This window comes from Saccopteryx leptura, chromosome 12 (genome assembly GCF_036850995.1).
Source record: "Saccopteryx leptura isolate mSacLep1 chromosome 12, mSacLep1_pri_phased_curated, whole genome shotgun sequence".
NCBI classification, from domain to species: Eukaryota; Metazoa; Chordata; class Mammalia; order Chiroptera; family Emballonuridae; genus Saccopteryx; species Saccopteryx leptura.
This window is the reverse complement of record NC_089514.1, coordinates 43,589,180-43,612,124: the sequence shown is the minus strand read 5'-3', so window position 1 is coordinate 43,612,124 and position 22,945 is coordinate 43,589,180. Positions and strand designations below refer to the sequence as shown.

The 22,945-nt window shown below is 39.1% G+C and overlaps 1 protein-coding gene across 2 annotated transcripts in view; it reads right to left on the bottom strand.

The window, feature by feature from the left end:
- Nucleotides 1-22,945, bottom strand: part of RELN (reelin) — a 649,217-nt gene that overhangs the window by 271,857 nt on the left and 354,415 nt on the right. For both annotated transcript variants that reach the window (XM_066354462.1, XM_066354463.1), the window contains exons 9-10: nucleotides 10,437-10,533; nucleotides 7,001-7,241 (exon numbers count right to left, since the gene is read on the bottom strand). In XM_066354462.1, coding sequence (XP_066210559.1) covers nucleotides 7,001-7,241; nucleotides 10,437-10,533 — 338 coding nt within the window. The remainder of the gene's footprint in view (nucleotides 1-7,000; nucleotides 7,242-10,436; nucleotides 10,534-22,945) is intronic.

Genomic DNA, 22,945 nt, shown 5'->3' with positions numbered 1-22,945 from the left:
CTAAATGTTGCATAAGTACCCCCAGCCACATGACAGCGCAGCCACGGTAGCAACAGCTATTCTCACAACTGCCAATGAACTGGCACACACCATATACAAAAGTTTAAAAAGATGAAATATTCTCTGAAAGAAGGCATAATACCGTTATTTTTCACTCCATAAGATGCTCCTGACTATAAGACACACCTAGGGTTTTAAGGAGGAAAATAAGAAAAAAATATTCTAAACCAAATAGTGTGTTAAGATATTTAATAAAATACCATATTTTTTGCTCCATAAGATGCACAGACATTTTCCCCTTCATTTACTGGGGGGGGGGGTATGCATCTTATGGAGTGAAAAATACAGTAATTGTCACAACCAATAATTAAGAGCAGTGATTCAATATTGAGAAGGTTTCTGGACCCTTGCCTTGCTGAATCCACAATTTGCTTATTGTGGGAGATTGCTGATGTGGGTGGTGCTCTGATTTGCAGCACTGTATTTATTGGCATTTAGAGCCTCATCTACCTGGTCATGAACAGAGGGCTGCTTTGGGATTTGTGGGAAATAAAAATATAATGATAGTAATTAGAAGCATAAGGATATGGTGTGTCTTTTCTTCCACATGGGCAAGTTCTCTGGAAAAGCATTGGAAGGCAAGTCAGGCAGAGTCATGAACTTGTAAGGACAGTGGAGGAGAAACACAGATGGCTGTATAGAATGAACATATTAATTCTGTAACTTCTTACAGTCCTTCCAAATCAAAAAGCACAACAAATATAAGGCCAGGCTCAGTGTTAGAAAATAGTACTTTTATACATCTATTGCATATTAATTATGAACATGCCAACAGATGGATATGGCCTTTTACCAACCCAGGGCAGACTTAAACTGGTGACCTATTATTATAATTTCCCAGACCACATAAACTCCTTAATTACTCTATTTGGTTTTATATCATTCTGACCTACTCATTAAACAAGGACAGGCTCAGATGAAATGGATTAACTAGTCCCAAGAAAACTGGGATACAAATCTAAAGAAGACAAGGAGAAATATGCACTGTGAATGCCACTGACTCATTTGTATCTTTCTTATTTGACTTGACACTTCCAAACATTATTTTCAAATGAATCAGCTGGACAGTTTATATACTTACTACTCTCTAGTATCTTGTTTTATAAACAGTAACACTTAAAAATAATTTGTTGTTAATGATAAAAACTACTATTAATAATTCAAATTATAAGCATGGAATTGAAACTTAATCCCAGTGGAAATTATTAATTTTGATTGCCATAGATTACAAGTATGGTCAATACTTGTGTGTAGTGTAATCTATTTAGTGCATTTCATTATGATATTACTTTAATGACATATAAAGATGACATAATTTGTGGTCTACATTTTTTCTATTCTATTCCTTTTCCTTCTTTCATAATTGGAGCTGTCAGCTCAATCCTTTGCCTCCTTATTCATTTTCCTCTGTATTCACTTCCTTGTGGAACTTCCTTGTTCTTAAAATTGTCTGTGAAGAGGGTATGCATTTATTAAGTCCTTTCTATATACCAGGCACTATCCTAAGGGCTTTACATGTATTTCTAATTTAACTATCATGCTATGAGATGCATACTATAATTAATCCTGCTCCAGTTGAGAACACTAAGGAACTGAGAGGTTAAATATTTTGCCCAAGACAACATGGCCAGTAAATGAGGAAGCCACAGTATGAACCCATACAGTTAAACCAATTTTCTTAATACTTGTGCTATATCTAGCTCCATTCACAATATTTTCGACTGCTTTCAAGTCGTCACTGAATGTGAAACTCATTTTCTTTTCCCATACACTAGATCTTGTTATTTTTTCCAGCTTTTCATCCAAGTCAATTAACATCTAGCATTGCCACACACAGGGGACTCAAAAGTGGTCTGAAAAGTCCCCTGAGCTTCAGAAGTTAACCAGAAGGAGAGAAACACGAATAAAAATAAATCACTGTTGTAAATGCTCTCATAGACGTCTATTTCCAGTGTGACATAATGTTGAAATGGAACTAATTTGGCATAAGATTTGGTTGAGGATCTAAGAAATTAGATGGCAACACCTCCACATTCCAAAGTGCTGTGATGGCCCCAATATAAGGACTTGGCAAAAGAGCTGGTAAAAGGGCTTGGTTATCACACTAAAGGGGGTATGCAAGCTTGCAGATGATGTGAGTAGGAAGCGGGATCACAGAGAGGCAGTTTCCTTCAAGAGGGTTGTCGGTGAGCTGTGAGTCCCATCCATGCCCATGTCATGGGAGGAAGGTACCTTCTCCTCCCCTCAAGCCTGGTATACAGGACTTCAAAGATACCATCTGAGAGCATGCTGCCTGGGCTTGGACTAGTGCCAGAAGCTTCCTGGCAGGTGGCTGGCAAAGAAGGCTGTATTCAGAAGCAACTACTCTCCTCCCAATGATGGATCAAAGGTGATGGTTTACCACAGACTAGGCTTGGCCTATGCACACAAGAGACAACCTAGTTTGTCTAATATCCTGCCTCTGAACCACTTCCTGAAGGAGCCCTCCGCAGAAAGAGGTGGCAGTCATTAGCCAGAGGTTCCAGTGGCTAAGAGTATAAGTAGACACAAGAGATGCTGGTGGACTACGTCTCCAGCATCGGTGGGGGTGGGCAGATCTCCAAAGAGCCTTTTGTAGACTCAAGAGAGAGCCAGCTCTGATCACTTGCCAGAATGACAGATCAATAATTTTGGCTTACAACATCTTGTCTCTTCTCTTTCCCTCAGACCAGCCCTGGAGGGTCCAGAGGCCGAAGCTCAGGGTGGGCAGAGAGGAAAGACAAGGGGATGACCACTGCATCCACTCCCACTGCAGCAGCCCTAGGCTGGTTGACGGGAGAAACTGTGGATGAAACCTGAGGTTGGGTACTACAGTGCACTGGTCACATTCGTTATTACACTGGGACTGTTTAGAACTGTGGTCCCCAACCCCCGGGCCATGGACCTCAGAGAAACAATAAATAACTTACATTATTTCTGTTTTATTTATATTTAAGTCTGAATGATGTTTTATTTTTTAAAAATGACCATATTCCCTCTGTTACATCTGTCTAACTCACTATTGACGCTTGTCTCGGTCACGTGATACATTTATCTGTCCCACCCTAAATGCTGGTCCATGAAAATATTTTCTGACATTAAACCGGTCTGTGGTCCAAAAAAGGTTGGGGACCACTGGTTTAGAAGACTAAAGAGACTGGATGAGATTTTTGGTCTATCAGTTATCTTGGGACCTGCCCTAGTTTTCATGCAAAGAAGGTAGAAGATGAATTTGAATGGTTACTTTGGAGAAATGAATAGGCCCGTTCTCTTCAGCCAGGCCTCACCCCTAAGTCGGTTTCTTCAATCTAATGGTTTATACCAGTACAGAGAGGAGGAAGACATTAACTATACAAAAATTTTCATGAACAGACATTTGAACTGGGTCCTTCATTAAGGATGCCATGGGATTACCAGGCAGAGAAACAAGAAAGGTGGGAAGCGTGTTTGGAAGGTGGCGGTGTGGTGTGAGTTCTGGTCTGCGTTTGTGAGGCTGGGGCACTGTGGGGCAGATGAGGATGAAAAGTTACATTGGCCTAAGCTGGAAAGGGTCTTGAATTACATGCCAGGGAGATTGGTTTGTATCTTCTATGCCTACACAGGAAGCCATCAAAGGTCTTGAGTATAGAGGGAGTATGATATAATGCTTATTAAGAAATGATGCTAGAGTTTTTGTCAGTGGCATCCCTTTGTACAGTCTCTGGCTTTTTTTGTTTTTTAAAAATTTATTTATTGGTTTTTAGAGAGAGGAGGGAGAGAGAGAGAGAAAGAGAGAGAGAGAGAAGGAAGGGGAGGAGCAGGAAGCATCAACTCATAGTAGTTGCTTGAGTGGGCAAGCTCAGGGTTTTTAACCAGTGACCTCAGTATTCCAGGTTGACACTTTATCCACTGTGCCACCACAGGTCAGGCTGTGTGGCCCCTGGCTTTTAACATCCTTGTCTGAGGCAATCTGCTACCATCAGACTGCGGATTTCTTGATCTTTAGTGTCCCACCATCCTCACTGTTTTCACCTCCCATGTAGGTTCCTGAAAATGCCTCTTGCCTCCATAAAAGAAGTATTTCAACAGTCCTATCTCCGCAGGTTCACTTTAGGTTAGAAGTCAGTCCTCAAGCTGGACCAGTAACTAGGATTGTTAAAATAAAATCAGCTGTTGAAAAAAAGGAAGAGATCAGAGCTTGGTCTGAACTTACAATAATCTAATGTATAAAAATCAGTTATCGGAGGAAGGAACATACAGTATTAATGGAATAAAGCTGAAGCAAGCTCAAGAAATAGGAGAAAAACAAGAATCTTTGCACCCATAGCCAGAAAATGGTGGGGAAGAAAATAAGCAGATAAGTTAACAAATGGATGTTGGGAAGAAATGGGAAAAACAGAAGCACATCAGTTTATATTTATTACTTGTAACTGCAAAGTCATATGGTGACTGAGATCAAGTCAGATTTCTGTATTGGAGTCCTGGCTCTGCCACTGGTGGACAAGTTACTCAACATCTTTATGTCTACTTTCAACATCTGTAAAATGGAGTTAATATAGCACGTTCCTCATAGGTTTATAAGGATTACATGTGTGTGTATGTGTGTCTGCACGCACACCTTAAATAGTAAATGCCTAGTGCTCAATACAAAGCAGCTCTTCTTACTAAACAGACAGAAATTGAGCATGCTAGAGAGGGTACCAGCACTGACACTGGGCAATTAATTCGAGGATGCGAGGGGAGAGTTCAGTTTAGAACTACATGACTAAAATAATAGACTGATGGTTTCCGAGGGGAGAGAGGATAGGTGGTTGGGTGAGAAAAGTGAAGGGATTAAGAAATACAAATGGTAGTTACAATATAGCAGGTGTCCCCAAACTACGGCCCCCTGAGGCCATTTATCCGGCCCCCTGAGGCCATTTATCCGGCCCCCGCCGCACTTCCGGAAGGGGCACCTCTTTCATTGGTGGTCAGTGAGAGGAGCACTGTATGTGGCGGCCCTCCAATGGTCTGAGGGACAGTGAACTGGCCCCCCTGTGTAAAAAGTTTGGGGACCCCTGCAATGTAGTCTTAGGGATGTAAAGTACAGCATAGGGAATATAATCAATAATATTGTAGTAACTCTTTATGGTGCTAGGCAGGTATTTAAATTGCAAAGTACATGATTGTCTAACTGCTATGCTGCTCACCTGAAACTAATAAAAATAATATTGGGAAAAAATAATATTAGCTCATTACCTAAACAAAGAGTAGCCTGTCTGTGCTTGTACACTTTTTCATGGAATAAGCTCTATTTGGTAATTAAGCATATTTTCTCATTTCATTTTAGTCTTATTCTTTTTGTGTGTGTGACAAAGACAGAGAAAGTGACAAAGAGAGGGACAGGTAGGGACACAGACAGACAGGAAGGGAGAGAGATGAGAAGCATCAATTCTTCGTCGCGGTACCTTAGTTGTTCACTGATTGCTTTCTTGTATATGCCTTGACTGGGGGCTACAGCAAAGTGAGTGACTCCTTGCTCAACCTAGTGACCTTTGGCTGAAGCTAGCAACATTGGGCTTCAAGCCAGTGACCTGTGGCTCAAGCCAGTGACCTTTGGGCTCAAGCCAGCGACCTTTGGGCTCAAGCCAGTAACCATGGGATCATGTCTATGATCCCATCCTCAATCCAGTGACCCTGCGCTCAAGCTGGTGAGCCCACGCTCAAGCCAGCAACCTTGAAGTTTCAGATCTGGGTCCTCTGCATGCCAGTCCAATGCTCTACCTGTTGTGCCATCTACCTGGTCAGGCTAGACTTACTCTTTGATTTAGTTATGATGTCATCATTTTGGAAACTTATACAAGTAATGAATTGTTAGGATATACATCTGAAACTAATGTAATGTAATATGTCAAATATACGTAAGTTAAAAGTGATCAACATGTCCAAAGAAAATTCATAACCACGGCAAATCTGCTTCCTCTGTTTCCTGTTTCAATGATTGGCACTGCTATCCATCCAGATGCCCAAACTGTGTCCTTGACACCTGCTATTCCCTCAGCTTCTCAATAAGTCTCCAGTCTCCTCCATTCCTCTCTAAAAATCTCTGAAATCTGTCCACATTTTCCCATCCTGTTCACGAATTATGGCCAACACAATCTCCCCTGGACTACAGTTATCAGCCTCCAATTTGGAGTCCCAGCATGCCCTCTCTCCCCTCCATTCCATCCTCTATTCCCAAAGGGATATTTAAAAATCAAATCTGATTATGTGACTCTAATTTGGGGCACTCTGTGGCTCTCTATTACCTCCAAGATGAAGTTCAAACTCTGCAGCAGCTTTCAAGAACATCACTGTTTTGTCACTGGCCTGGTCTCCAGACTTAACAATAACAAGTCTCAATTCAAAAATCTGTTAGACAACTATTTTGAATATAACCTGAGACCTCTGCTTAGTGCTCTGACTGTCCAGCCTTTATATAAGTTATATCTGATTCTAGAGACACGATTCCTCTCACCTGGCCAACTCCAAACCTCTGCTTAGAGTCCAGTTCTCCTGCATAGCCTTCATAATCCTTCAAGTCATGACTTGGTGCTGTATGTTTTAATTCCGCTACACTTTTCCAGGAAATCATAACAATTACACTATTTTTTATTTGCACGTTGACATGTCTAACCACCCACACTAAGTTCAGCCACATATGTGAAGGGAAGAAACATATAGTCTTTTTGTGGTTATTTTTTCTAGGTTGAGTCCAGTACACAGCACAGTGGGTCCTCAAAAATACTTGTTAAATGGAGGAGCAAACGGTTTTGTAACAATGATTTGCTATTCTTAAAAGAGAAGGTAACATGAAAAGAACATTGCCAATTCCTTTACTGGTAGGTCTGGTAAGAATAGTTATTTTTGTACAAATTGGTTTAGGTTTTAGAAAAAAGGAGAAGAAACAAAAGAGAGATCAAACCTTAACTGTAGCTCCCGGGAAGAAAAGCCAGTTGCCCGTGTCTACTGGATCAAGACTGTCTTCTAGAATGACTTGTCTGTGAGCTGAGTTGATGACCAGGACGTTATCCAAGGCCCAGCAGGCTTCATACACATCATCTTCACGCAGGCTTTCCTGTTTCCACTGAAACTGCACGGTCTCCCCTTTGGCGTCCTCAGGAAGGTAGAGGATGTGAATGACTGTGCTGACATTGGACGGGGCTCTGAAACATGGTGAGATGGGAATTAGTGCCACATTCAAGAATTTTAGATCAATTTCGGTTCTTGATTAAGATTATAGTTTCATCATCTTTAAAATATCATATCTTCGCCTGACTGGTGGTGCTGCAGTGGACAGAGTGTCAACCTGGAACCCTGAAGTCCCAGGTTTGAAACCCCAAGGTCACTGGCTTTAGCAAAAGCTCATGCAGCTTGAATGAAGGCTCTACAGCTTGAGCGGGGTGTTGCCAGCATGAGCAGGGGAACATCGACATGACCCCATGATCGTTGGCTTGAACCCAAAGGTCGCTGATTTGAGCCCCAGGCTGCTGGCTTGAGCAAGGGGTCACTGGTTCGGCTAGAGCCTCTCTGACACATATGAAAAGCAATCAATGAACAACTAAAGTGCTGCAACTACAAGCTGATGCTTCTCATCTCTCTCCCTTCCTGCTTGTCTGTCTGTCACTCTTACTAAAAAAAAAAAAATACCATATCCATTATAGATTAAATACAATTCTATAGCCCTTAAATCTTTTAGTACATGATGTTAAGATGTTCATATTAAGTGATGACAGTTTAAATATTAAATGTGTTCATGGAGTTTACTTTTAACACAAAGCAGGCACTCAGCTAGTAAAGGGACAAATGAAGAGAAAATAGCACACTTCCAGAGCACCTGCACAAAATCACAGTGTATCCAGCAGTTTATTTTAAGTAATACTAAGAAGAAAAACTATAAAATTATTACTTTAAATATTTGATTCTTACTTTGAAATTTTGCATCTATTAGAGACAACCATATATTATGTTTCATAATCAGTCTTTACATAATAGTTATTTTATTTCTACTAACTTGAGACCTTTTTGTTTTGTCTTATAAAATGTGAAATTTGCCATGAGAATTAACGCTCTATAATTCTTTACAATTTCATGCAGATCACTCTTAAAAACTTGACATAATTTAACATTATTTTTATATTACATGTGTTAGAATTCTAGTCCCTTCTGCTATATAATAAGGTATTTTTATTAAATATTTTATTCTACCAATGTAGAAACCTGCTATAATAAATATTATTGCTTTAGCTAACATTAAAAGTGGTACTAGGCCCTGGCTGGTTGGCTCAGCGGTAGAGAGTCGGCCTGGCTTGCGGGGGACCCGGGTTCGATTCCCGGCCAGGGCACATAGGAGAAGCGCCCATTTGCTTCTCCACCCCCACCCCTCCTTCCTCTTTGTCTCTCTCTTCCCCTCCCGCAGCCAAGGCTCCATTGGAGCAAAGATGGTCCGGGCGCTGGGGATGGCTCCTTGGCCTCTGCCCCAGGCGCTAGAGTGGCTCTGGTCGCGGCAGAGCGACGCCCCGGAGGGGCAGAGCATCGCCCCCTGGTGGGCAGAGCTTCGCCCCTGGTGGGCGTGCCGGTTGGATCCCGGTCGGGCGCATGCGGGAGTCTGTCTGACTGTCTCTCCCCGTTTCCAGCTTCAGAAGAAAAAGAAAAAAAAAAAAAAAAGTGGTACTAAATGAAAATTAGTACTACTCTGGGCTTACTATAAATCAGTTTTGAAAGGCCTACAGAAAAGACATATTTTTCATTCACCAATGCAACACATATATATCTACAGAATTGTCAGTACAGGTTATAGATGGTGCACCTTACCTTTGGGGGTAATTAATCCTCCTTTCTTTAAAAATATTTCATAATGACCATGTCTTTGACTTCAAAAAGAATTTCAAATGATGAAAATAACATTTTAGTTTTAATAAGTGCATAACCTCAAGTTGTAAATCTCACTCAGTAAAAAACCCAAACGGAGTTAGCTGAATGTGATCTTTATAAGTTGTAATTAAATATATATGTGTGTGTCTTCACTGTTTATCATATTAAAGTATGCAGATGTTTTTTAGCAGAAAATAGCTATTATAACTTACCTAAATTATGATATACAACTTTTAGACAGGAAAAAAATAGAGGTATGGGTAAAATTTCCAATATTTATGCTTCCCTGCTTAAAGCTATTTATATAAGTATTTAACATGAATGCATTTTCATAATAACTACTAGAAAGAATAGCACAACGCTCTGTTATAAAACTGGCACAGCATATGTCAGAAGCTGGCTATGCCAGGTATCTATAAATTATCTGTTATCTTGCTGCTGAGGAAGACAGTTCATTAAAATCCACAAATTAGAAGAATCACTTGTCTCAGTTTTTGGTTAAATTAGAACTTAGATTTGTAAAATATTTTTAAAATTTGAAATACAGTTAGAAACTTTGGATAGACTGGTTTAGTATTAAATACTAAGAACCTAATATTTATTTCCTCCCCAAATAAATTGCAATGTTTTCAACATGGAATTATGGTAAGCATGTGAAAAAAGAAAACTATAAAACCGACAGAAAGTGTTCTATTGTGTTACACTATTTAAGAATAAAACCAATCAGAATAACTACTTAAAAAAGTTCAAGATATTCTTTTCCTTCTACTATCTTACCATACTTGACATTAAACATCCGTTATGAATTCTGTTTTATGATTTAATTTATGCAGTAGTAAACATAATTTGATTCTAGCTAATTTAACCAAATCGTTTCAACTTGAATAGCTTCTTCTTCAAGCATCCTTTGTTTTTCTTTTAAATACAGAAAATATAATAAATGATTAGAAGTTGCATCATAATTTCGATAATAGAATTTCAGAACTGGCCTTAGGGAAGTCAGAAGAAAAATGACAGAACTAGAGATTAGATACAAAAGGTACGGTGGCTAGCAACTTGCTATTATCACAGACTAGAAGAAATTTAGGTGGTCATCTGATATATTCTGAGGCCTGTAAACCAAGCCACAGTCAAGCCATCTAGACAGACAGGTGACGTAATTCTGTGAAGGATTCCATCATAAAAGTTATCTTTCCAAATGTGCTTGTACCATAAACAAACAAACAAACAAACAAATAAATAAATAAAATAAAAATTTGTTAAAGCTACTGCTGACAGTGGGATTTTCCAAATGGAAAAGGACACTTTTAACAATACTTCTTCAAACAGGGCCAATCAATGACATGTGCATCCATGCAAATCAACATAATTAACAACCAGAGTACGTTTAACCATGAAGAATAAAGTGAGTGTTTGAGTTAAGACAAATAGGGAAGGAGAAATTCACTTATATAAGATTTATGAAAATACCTTAAATGATAACAAACCTAATTGTCTCAAGCTGAATCCAGTCTGCAGAGTTATTCTTGGCATATGACACGATGATATTGGGGTCTGAATAACTAAAGCGACATGAACCTGAGCCTGTAAATAGCAATAAGTTTCAAAGTTAAAAAACAGTGTAATTACACATTACCCTTCCTGACACTTATTTCAGATCATTTTCTAACTATTTAGATATTTATCTGATTGTTTCCTCATTCTTCTAACTATGCTAAAATTTCTTGCAAACTGTTCTGATAAATATTATTTGATAAATAATTTGAGAAACCAGGTAAAAGGCAAAAAAGGTAAACTGTACCTTTATTTAGAGATACATGAATTTCTAAATTAAATTATAAAATAAGTACCTAAGTTCTGTGCCCACATATTCTAAATATCATAGCATGATTGATAATGCATCACAGTTCTTGCAAGTTAATATCATTAAGTGATTGCTTTAAATGGTATATATCGTTAAATTAAATGAGGATAAAAATTCCACCTTCTGTGTGTGTTATTTATAAGACAGTATGTGAGAAACTAAAATATTGAAAAGTATTAAATGAATGAGAACTATACAAGATATAATTCGTGTTATTCTATAGTAACCCAACATTAAAGATTTAAGAGGGACATTATGACCCACTGTGAATATTTCCTGATTATTTCCCATCATGATTTTCAATATTGGAAATATTAACACTAAATATAGTTTTAAAACTCTGACCAAAATTTGTTTCTACATGTTCAATGAATTCACATAACAAAATACAGTATGACTGTAATTTCAAAGATCTTCAGATACCCAAAACAGTCATGAAACATATGCCAGAATTTTATTATAACTAAATGGCAGAATTTTTAACAATGTATTAAAAACAAATGAACCGAAAGAAGAAGAAATGGTGCAATTTATGCTTAACCTTCACCCATCTGCTAGAGGGGCCTTGGTTTCAGCAAATGCGAGTTTTCACATTTGTAGCACTCAAGAGTTCCAAGCTTTAATTAGACTCATTTATTTTACTTCAGTAGTGTTTAGTACAACACCAGTTAGTTTGCAATCACCAAAGCTGGCAATGTGCTGAAAGGCCAAACAGCAGTTTTCCTAGATTTATTCTCGCAGCCGAAACATAGGTGAAAAGCATGAAAGGAGGGGATTCAAAGAAAAGCTACCCAGCAACCCTGAGCTCAAGCAGAAACCCGCCGTCTGCCAGGTTCATCACCGCTAAATTCTAACCTTTCATAAGCAGCTGCTTAAAATGAATATCAAACTGTGGGGCCAGAAACGGAAACTGCCAGGATTATGTGGGACAAACTTCAACACAAACAAGAATGAGGTCTGGAAGACAATCTGCTTATTTCAAAAGAAAATTCAAATTAGCCTGAAGAATTGAAATGGTATTTGGGTACTTCCTTTCTGCTGTATACAGCTTGATATTTAAAAGCTAAGGGATAAGGTGAACTCCTGAAAAAGAAAAGAATTTTCATTTTTATCCACAGCAAGATAACCGAAAGTGTTCCTTACAGAATTCAACTCCTTGTAAATTGTTCACAAATTGAGGAGAGAAATAAAGCTGATAAACATCAGAATAAAAATTGTGCAAAGATGACCTTGATAACAAACATGAGCTCTCCTGTCTATTTTCTTATGTTACCATCTCAATGTTGTGAGGTGGATTATGAACCCACAAAACCAAAGGGTACCTGGCTAGTGTCCTGCTTTTCCTTAGCCTCTCAGTCACTAAATCTTCTGTAAAGAGCTTTTGTGTCTATTTCTTCCTCAGCATTGTCCATGACCTTCATTAGGTCTTGCCAGCACTTTGTAATAGTGATTAGCTGGACTGCCTTGTCTCCAACCTCATGTGTCTTTTACTCAGCAACACTGTGCCAGTACTCTTCTTACAAGTGACCTGAATCACGTTACCTCCCTGCTTATAACTGATCCAACAATTCCTCAAGATAAAGCTTTATCCCTCAGGAAAAAGCTGCACTTCCACCCCCAGTGGGACAAAGGTGCATAATTCCTAGACATCAAATGTGTACCTTGGAAAACAGAACTAGCCCAGGGTTTCTTAAAGGGTTCGCTTGTGAAAAGATGGTCAATAGGGCAAAGGGACTCCAGCAGAGAGATGGGCAGCTGGAAGACCAGGGCTAGAGAACAGGGCACAAGTGGTCAATCAGAGGAGAGGCACTGCCCACGTCTAGAGAACTGAAGTGGGAGGCCCCTGCTGGAAGCACCCCTCCCCACTAAGAGAAGCAGTCAGCTTTGGATATCTGCCTAGTCTGAGACTGCCTCACCAAACTACCATTCCAAATGCTGCCAGTCCAATAACTGATTCCCATGCCTACTCTAAGTGTAGCAGCTCTACATATACTGGGTGAGATTTTCTTCATGTAAACACTTCTGAATTGCAACCACACTGGCGCACAAACTTCGGTCGGCAGAATAAGACTGCCTTTGCCCAGATTGACCACGGTTACTTGGCTCAGGCTGGAATGAAGGGATGTCCGTAAGCCCGGTGACTAATGCCACCCCAAACCCCACTCTCAGATGCTGTGGTGTAGAGCTCCCACGTCCCTCAAAGCACCTCTCACGCTGTGAGGAGACAATACCCAGGTGCCACCTGCAACAGGTAACTCTTTCTCCTCTTAAGTCAAGGATCTTTAATTGCTAAAGCTGATATTTAAAACCAGAAAGGAAAGACAAACCCAGATGTAAAATGCAAAATACCCCCATTTTTGCAGATCCATTTTCTCTCCTCCATGTCACTGCCAATGTAATTCTGCACTCTAAGATAGCAATTTTGCAAAGATTTCAAGAATTGCTGAAGAAGGAAAGATAATTCAAAATCATGGGTATACAAAGCATGGTCTGAGAGTCACTGAGGGACATAAACTGGTTTAAAAATTCAAACACTTTTCTGGCTCTGACAGGAGAAGGAGGGGAAGTCCATAGATTTTCATTTACGCACAGCAAGAATACAAGTAATCTGCCAAGTGACAAAGGGTTCCTAAAGCTTGAAATTCATAGAGAAAAGTAGTGAAGTTCTAGGATTTACTGAGGACCCCAATGTGACAATGTACAAAATCTGGCTCTCACATGTAGAGTTATACATACAAACAGTACTAAAATAATCTGGCTCTCACATGTAGAGTTATACATACAAACAGTACTGAAATATCCACAGTTTGGGGGAGGACATACTATTTTATGCTAAGGATACCTCATCAGTGCTGTTCCCAGTGGATCCTGGTTATCGTCTTGATTTTAAATTGACAAATAAATTGATAAATGAGAAAGATAAACCTATAGTTACTTATAGTAACTGTTATTTACATTATTATTGGTTATTTACTCAATCTCATAGTATATCATGATAAATATGTTAATATTTATTTATTTATATTTTATTTTACCTAAAAAATTACATTTAAAGGGGTGACATTGATCAATAAGAGTACACAGGTTTCAGGTAAGGTAAATATTTCTATAGCATTTGAATTGTTGATTATGTTGCATACCCATCACCCAAAGTCAAATTATTTTCTGTCACTAAATTTTTGTCTCTCTTTACACCCTTCCTCCCACCCACCCCTACATTCCACTCCCCCTGTTAACTGCTTCACTTTTATCTATGTCCATAAGTCTCATTTTTATATCCCATCTATGTGTAAAATCATATGGTTCTTAGCCTTTTCTGATTTACTTATTTCACTCAGTATAATGTTCTCAAAGTCCATGCCATGTCATAAATGGTACTATGTCATCATTTCTTATGGCTGGGTAGTATTCCATTGTATACATGTACCACATCTTCTTTATTCAGTCTTCTATCAAGGGACACTTTGGCGTTTCCATGTCTTGTCCAGTGTGAACAATGCTGCAATGAACACGGGGACGCATGTGTCTTTACATACTGATGTTTTTGAGTTTTGGGGGTAGATACCTAGTAGAAGGATTGTTGTGATGGATATTTTTGTCAACAACATTTTGGCCTCTTATTGTCTTATAGTTTGTCTCACAGTTTATAACATATATGCATTGCAATATAGATACAAGTCATCACTACTCCTCTGCTAAGACAGATTTCTACTCATGATGCCCTAGAACTGTCCTGCAACAAAACAACCCTCCATTGATTGAGCCTCCTCATGTGGCCTGGATTCCACCTCTTCTTGCTCCTTCAGACTTCCTCTTTCTGTCTCCTGCATCATCAATTTTTCCCAATGAATTACCTGGATTATTCCTATCATCATACAAATTTCAGAGAAATATACAAAGCATCTCTCATCTTATAAAAAACTTTCTTGATGTAATACCCCCTACCTATTTCTCCTTCCCATTCTATTTTTGTTTCCCTTCATAGCAAACATTCTCAAAAGGGTGGCTTAGTGATTGCCTTTACCTCCCCACCTCTTTCCACACTTTACACAGGCTTCTACTCTCACACACTTAACTGAATTTGCTCTTGGTTAGGCTGCTTGGGATTCCATATTGTCAAATCAACAGATCACTTCCCTAAACTCAGGTTACTTGACGTCTCAGAAGGGTTTGTCACAGTCAACCCGTCCCTCTTGTATATTATCTTGTTTTAGTTTGTTCTACCTGATTTTTCTCCCACGTCACTAGCTGCTGCTTCTCAGTCCTCTTTGTTGCTCTATTATACCTTCTCGATCTCCAATTGGTTTAGTGCTTTTCTTTTATCTACATTGCCTCCTTTGGTGATCTTACCCATGTTCAAGGCTTTAAATAACATCTATAACATATAATACCCAGGACTATACTCCCATGAGATTCATAGCTGTGTATCCAACTATTGCTTGCCATCTCTAATGGACACCTCAAAGTTACTAAGTCAAAATTACAATTATTAGGCAATCCAAGATGTCACCAGAGTAGGTGCATATTACATTCACATCCTCCCAGGACCAAACTGGAATTACAACTAAAATATGGAGCAATCACCTTGACTAACCAACTAAAGACTAGCTAAAGAGAAGTCTCATGACCAAGGATTTCAGAAGAAGCCACAATGAGACTGGTAGAGAGGGTAGAGATGCAAAAGGGGTTGGCTCTGTTTCTACAGGTGGTGGCTGAGGTTCTAGAGAAATATCTCAGCTGTGGAGGAGTTCCGCCTGAGAAGAGTGGGGTCCCAACCCCACTAGGACATGGGCCATTATTCCCTTCATGATAGAGCTATGCAGAGCCATCCCTTAACATGGCCAAATCTTGGTCAGTTTTGAACTGATGAATTCTGATGGCCTCACCCTGATAATGACCGAAGATGCTGCCCCACCACAAAAGTGTGTAAGCACCCAGCATGTAGAAGCTAGACTTGTTATACCCTGGGAGTTTTGTTGAATGGCCTCATACCCAGCACTGGCACCAAGTTTGAACTTATACCAATCTGGTGAACATCACTCAGCCCTACCTGGTAACTCACTGAGAACCTAAATCATGCAACTCACATACCACCAGAGGTTCTGTCGGTGACTGAGCCTAACAGGCAGTCAGCAGATAGAGACAGGTGGAAGAGGATCTTGAGGTACCTTAGGACTTCTGTTGACTTGCCCCTGGGCCTAGTGCTGGTAATAGCTGGCCTTGGTATATTGCTTGGTCCTTATAAGCACACACAGTCATAGAAGCACACACACCCATAAATGATGGATCATTTTGTAGCTCCAAGCAGGTTGCCCGGGACCAGTCCAGTCAAAGGCAGTGTCTGACTTTGGCTGGCATCAGACTCCCTCCAAGAGGCCCAGACAACATAAAAGCAGGATTCATTTAGCCTCAGAACTGGCATATACACAGGGATATTGTGGCATGTAGCAGACCCTGCTGAGACAAATTCTACATCATGTGGTCAGCACCTACACAGCAGCTTGTACACTGTGATACTGGTTGATCCTTATAGTCAGCAAGCCTGAGGGCTGATCCCACACACAAATAGGTCAATAGCAATCAAGACTCAATTACAATAGGAGGGTCAATATAACCCACACATGGGACATCCCTGGAACACTCAGATCAGATAATCAAGGAGACTGCCACTGGGTCCCAATGGACACCTATTACATAAGGCCACCCCACCAAGACCGGAAGTCATGGCAGAGGTACCTAGTAATACTACAACAACAACAATAATAATAAAACCCCAAAGGGACAGCCAAAATGAAGAGACAAAAAAGTATGCACCAAGTGAAAGAACAGGAGAAATCTTCAGAAGTGAAGCTAAATGAAATGAAATATACTAGATATAAAATTCAAAAAATGTTTATAAGGATGCTTAAGGAACTTAGTGAGAATATCAACAAAGAGATAGCATGCATGCACAAAGAGATAGCAAAAAAAAAAAGACACATAAACTATAAAAAGAACCAGTTTGAAATGAAGAATGCAATATCTGAAATGAAGAATACACTGGAAGAAATAAACTGTAGGCTGGATGAAGCATAGAACTGAATCAGTGATTTGGAAGACAAGTTCGCAGAAAACACCCAATCAGAGAAGCAAAAAACAAAAAGAATTTTAAAAAAAGAAAATAGTTTAAGGGACATTTTGGACAACATGAGTTTAACAACATATTCATTCTAGGGGCACCAGAACAGAAAAGTGAGAGTAAGGGATGGAGACCTACTTGAAGAACTAATAACTAAAAACTTCCCTAAACTGGTGAAAAAATAGACATACAAGTTCAAGAAGCTCAGAGAGTCCTAAAGAAGATTAACCCAAAGAGGTCCACACCAAGACACATCATAATTAAAATTGCAAAGGTTAATGATAGAGAGAATGAATCTTAAAAGCAGCAAGTGAAAGACAGCTACAAGGGAGCTCGGATAAGAATGTCAGCTGATTTCTCAACAGAAACATTTCAGGCCAGAAGGAATTGCATGAAATATTCAAAGTGATGAAAAGCAAGTATGTACAACCAAGACTACCTTACCGAGTCAGGCAATCATTTAAAATTGAAGAAGAAATAAAGAGCTTTCTAGACAAAAATAAGCTAAAGGCGTTCATTACCACAAAACCAGTATTACAAGAAATGTTAAAGGGTTTTCTAGAAGAAGAAGGAGAAGAGAAAGAGGAGAAAGGAAAGGATAAAGAGGGAGAAGAGGAAGAGGAGGAAGAGGAGGAAGAGGAAGAGGAAAAGGAGGAGGAGGAGGAGGGAAGGGAGAGGGAAGAGGGGAAGAAAGAGAAGCAGCAGGAAGAGGAGGAGGAGGAGGAAGAGAAGGAGGAGGAGGAGGAGGAGGAGGAGGAGGAAAACAGCAGCAGCAGTAGAGGAACATAGTTAAAAAGAATAAAATAGCAATACATACATATCTATCAATAATCACTTTAAAAGTAAGTGGCTTAAATGCTCCAATCAAAAGACATAGGGTAGCAGAATAAATAAGAAGACCTATCTATATCCTGTTTATAGGAGACCCACTTCAGAAGGAAAGATACATACAAACTAAAAAGGAATGGAAAAAATTATTTCATACAAATAGAAATGAATAAAAAGCTGTGGTTGAAATACTTATATCAGACAAAACTTCAAATCAAAGGCCAGAGCGAGAGACAAAGGACATTGCATAATGCTAAAGGGACCAATCCAACAAGAGGATATAACCCTTGTAAATATTTATGCATACAACATAGGAGCAACTACATATATAGAGCAAATCTTGATGAATATAAAGGGTGAGACCGACAGTAATACAATACTAGTCGGAACTTTAATACCCCATTGATATCAATGGATAGCACTTTCAGAATAAATCAACAAGGAAACAGAAGCTTTAAATGACACATTAGATCAGATGGATTTAATTGGTATTTTCAGAGCATTTCACTCCAAAGCAGAAGAATATACATTCTTTGCAAGTACACATGGAGTGTTTTCTAGGATAGACCACATGTTAGGACACAAAACAAGACTCAATACATTTAAGAAATGAAAACAAATCAAGCATTTTTTCTGACCATAATGGTATAAAACTAGAAATAAATCACAAGAAATAAACTAAAAAACACACAAAGATATAGAGGCTAAATAGCATGTTACTAAACAATGAATTAACAATAAGACCAAGGAAGAAATCAAAAGATACCTTGAAACAAAGGACAATGAGGACACAAGAACCCAAAGTCTATGGGACAGAATGAAAGCAGTCCTAAGAGAAAAATTCATAGTGTTAAAAGCCTAACTCAAGAAACAAACAAAAGAAGTCTCAAATAAACAATCGAACTTAACATTTAATTGAACTAGGAAAAGAACAACAAACAAAGCCCAAAGTGAGTAGAAGAAAGGAAATAATGCTCAGAGCAGAAATAAATGAAACAGTGTCTAAAAAAACATGAAAGATAAATGAAACCAAACTTGGTTCTTTGAAAAGATACACGAGACTGACAAAACTTTATCCAGACTCATCAAGAAAAAAGAAAAAGGACCCATATAAATAAAATCAGAAATGAAAGAGAAGTAACAACTGACTCCATAGAAACACTGAGTATTGTTAAGTAAAAATTACAAACTTTATGCAAACAAATTGTACAATCTGAAGTGGATAAATTCCTAGAAATATACAATCTTTCAAAACTGAATCAGGAAGAATCATAGAATCTGAACAGACAGATAATAACTAGTAAAATTAAAGCAGTAGTAAAAAAACTCCCAAAAAACAAAAGTCTGGACGAGATGGCCATCGGTGAGTTTTACCAAACATTCAAAGAAGAACTAATACCTATCTGTCTCAAACTGTTTCAAAAAATTCAAGAAAGGGGAAGACTCCCAAGCTCATTTTACAAGGCCAGCATTATCCTAATTCCAAAACCAGATAAAGACAATACAAAGAAAGAAAACTATAGGGCTATATCTCTGAAGAATATAGATGCTAAAATTCTCAACAAAATTTTAGCAAACCAGATCCAATAATACATTAAATATATACCATGATCAAGTGTGATTTATTCCAAGGATGCAAAGTTGGTACAATATCTACAAATCAATATACGTGATATATCACATAAACAAAATGAAGGATAAAAACCACATGATCATATCAATTAATTCAGAAAAAGCATTTGATAAAATCCAGCACCCACTTAACATCAAAACTGTCAACAAAGTGGGAATACAGGGAACATACCCCAACATAATAAATACCACAGGTGGCAAACCCACAACCAACATCATAGTCAATGGGCAAAAACTAAAAGCATTTCCCTAAAGATCAGTAACATGACAGAAATGTTCCTTTGCACCACTCTTATTCAGTATAGTTCTGGAAGTCCTAGCCACAGCAATCAGACAAGAAGAAATAAAAGGCAGCCACATTGGAAAGGAAGAAGTAAAACTGTCATCACTTGCAGTTTACATGATAATGTATCTATAGAACCCTAAAGACCCCTAAAAATTCCTCCAAAAATAATGAGATCTGATAAATGAATTCAGTAAAGCACCTGGATAAAAAATAAATGTCCAGAAATGAGTTGCAATTATTTTAGTGAGAGACAGACAGAAAAAGAGAGATGAGAAGCATCAATTCATAGCTGCGGCACCTTAGTTGTTCAGTGATTGCTTTCTCATACATGCCTTGACCATGGGGCCTACAGCTGAGGTAGTGACCCCTTGCTCAAGCCAGAGAACTTGGGCTCAAGCCAGTGACCATGGGGTCATGTCTATGATCCCATACTCAAGGCGGAGACCCCACGCTCAAGCCAGATGAGCCTGCACTCAAGTTAGCAACCTTAGGGTTTCGAACCTCAGTCCTCAGTGTCCCAGGTGGATGCTCTATCCACTGCACCTCCCCCTAGGCAGGCATGAGTCGCGTTTTTATATACCAATGATGAACTATCAGAAAGGGAAACTAAAAAACAATCCCATTTACAATGACATAAAAGAATACCCAGAAATAAATTTAACCAAGGATGTCAAAAACCTGTATTTGGAAAATTATAAGACACTGATGAAAGAAACTGAAGAAGATACAAATAAGTGAAAGCACACACCATGTTCACAGATATGAAAAATTAACATGATTAAAATGTGCATACTATCCAAAACAATTTATAGATTCACTGCAATTCCTATTAAGATACCAATGGCATATTTCACAGAACTAGAAGAAATATTCCAAAAAATTATATGGAATCACAAAAGGACATGAATAGCCATAGCAATCTTGAGTAAGAGGAACAAAATTGGAAGAATCACACTACCTGATATCAAGGTCGTAGTAATCAAAACAGCATGGTATTGGCATAAAAACAGACATATATATCAATGAAACAGAATAGAGAACCCAGATACAAACTTTTGCCTTTAAGGTCAATTAAAATTTGACAAAGGAGGCAAAAACATATAATGGTATAAGGACAATCTCTTTAATAAACAGTGTGGGAGGCCCTGGCCGGTTGGCTCAGCGGTAGAGCGTCGGCCTAGCGTGCGGAGGACCCGGGTTCGATTCCCGGCCAGGGCACACGGGAGAAACGCCCATTTGCTTCTCCACACCTCCGCCATGCTTTCCTCTCTGTCTCTCTCTTCCCCTCCCGCAGCCGAGGCTCCACTGGAGCAAGGATGGCCCGGGCGCTGGGGATGGCTCTGTGGCCTCTGCCTCAGGCGCTAGAGTGGCTCTGGTCGCAACATGGCGACGCCCAGGATGGGCAGAGCATCGCCCCCTGGTGGGCAGAGCGCCCCCCCATGGTGGGCGTGCCAGGTGGATCCCGGTCAGGTGCATGCAGGAGTCTGTCTGACTGTCTCTCCCTGTTTCCAGCTTCAGAAAAATGAAAAAAAAAAAAAAAAATAAATAAATAAATAAATAAATAAATAAACAGTGTGGGAAAATTGGACAGACACACACAAAAAACTGAAACTAGAGTACCTTCTTACACCATACACGAGAATAAACTATAAAACACATTAAACACTTAAATACATTGAACATTAAAAATCCTAGAATAAAGCACAGGTAGCAAAATCTCAGACATTTCTTGTAGCAATACTTGTTTTCTGTATATCTCCTAGGACAAGGGAAACAAAAATAAAAATAAACAAATCAGACTAACTCAAACTAAAGTTTTTGCACAGCAAAGGAAACACACCATCAACAAAATGAAAATCCATGGAATGGGAAAACATATTTGTCAATGATACACTTGATAAGGGTTTATTATCCAAATTTTATAAAAAAAAAAACCTTACAGAACTTAACACCAAAAAAGTCCTATTAAAAATGGGTAAAGGACCTGAATAGATACCCTCCAAAAAGGGACATACAGATGGCCAATAGACATATGAATAGATGATTAATATCACTAATCATCAGAGAGATGCAAATTAAAAACACAATGAGATATCATCCCATACCTTTCAGAGTGGCTATTTATCATCAATAAATCAACAAATAAGTATTGGGGAGGATGTGGAAAATTGTGCACTGGTGGCGAGAAAGCAGACTGGTGCAGCCACTGTGGAAAGCAGTATGGAGTTAACTGCCTTATGACTCAGCAATTCCACTTCTGGAATTATATCTGAAGAAACCCAAAACATGGATTTAAAAGAATATACGCACACCTATATCATACAATGTTATTTACAATAGCCAAGATTTGTAAGCAGCCCAAGTGCTCATCAGTAGATGAGAAAATCAAAAATCTGAGGCACTGTCTGACCAGGTGGTGGTGCAGTGGATAGATGTCAACCTGGAATGCTGAGGACCCAGGTTCGAAACCTTGAGGTCACTGGCTTGAGTGTGTGGGCTCATCCGGCTTGAGTGTGAGCTCAGCAGCTTGAGCACGGGATCACTGGCTTGAGCTTGGGAACTTAGACATGACCCCATGGTCTCAGGCTTGAGCATGGGGGTCACTGGCATAGCTGAAGCCACCCCACCCCATTCCATCAAGGCACATATGAGAAAGCAATTAATGAACAACTAAGGTGCTGCAACAACATGTTGATGTTTCTCATCTCTCTCCCTTCCTGTCAGTCTGTCCCTGCCTGTCTCTTTCGCTTCCTTCTCTCTCTCCCTTAAAAAAAAAAAAGCTGTGGTATTTACATAATAGAATACTACTAGGCTATAAAAAGAAGGAACTCTTACCCTTTGTGACAGCATGGATAGACCTGGAGAGCATTATGCTAAGTGAAATAAGCCCATCAGAGAAAGACAAATACTGTATGATTTCACTCATATGTGGACTATAATGAACAAAATAAACTAACAGACAAAATGGAAACAGACTCACAGATACAGAGAACAGACTAACAGCTGTCAGAGAGAATGGGAGTTGTGGGGCTGGGTGAAAAGGATGAAAGGATTAAACAACAACAACGCCTCACAGAGAGAGCACTATGGCAGTTACTAGAGGGGAAGGGGGGTGGGAGAGGTAGGAGAGTGAAGGGGACATAAATGGTGATGAAAGAAACCTTGACTTGGGGTGGTGAACACACAATACAATATACAGATGGTGTATTAAATACCCCAAACCTATACAATTTTACAAAGCAATGCCACCAATAAATTCAATAAAAAT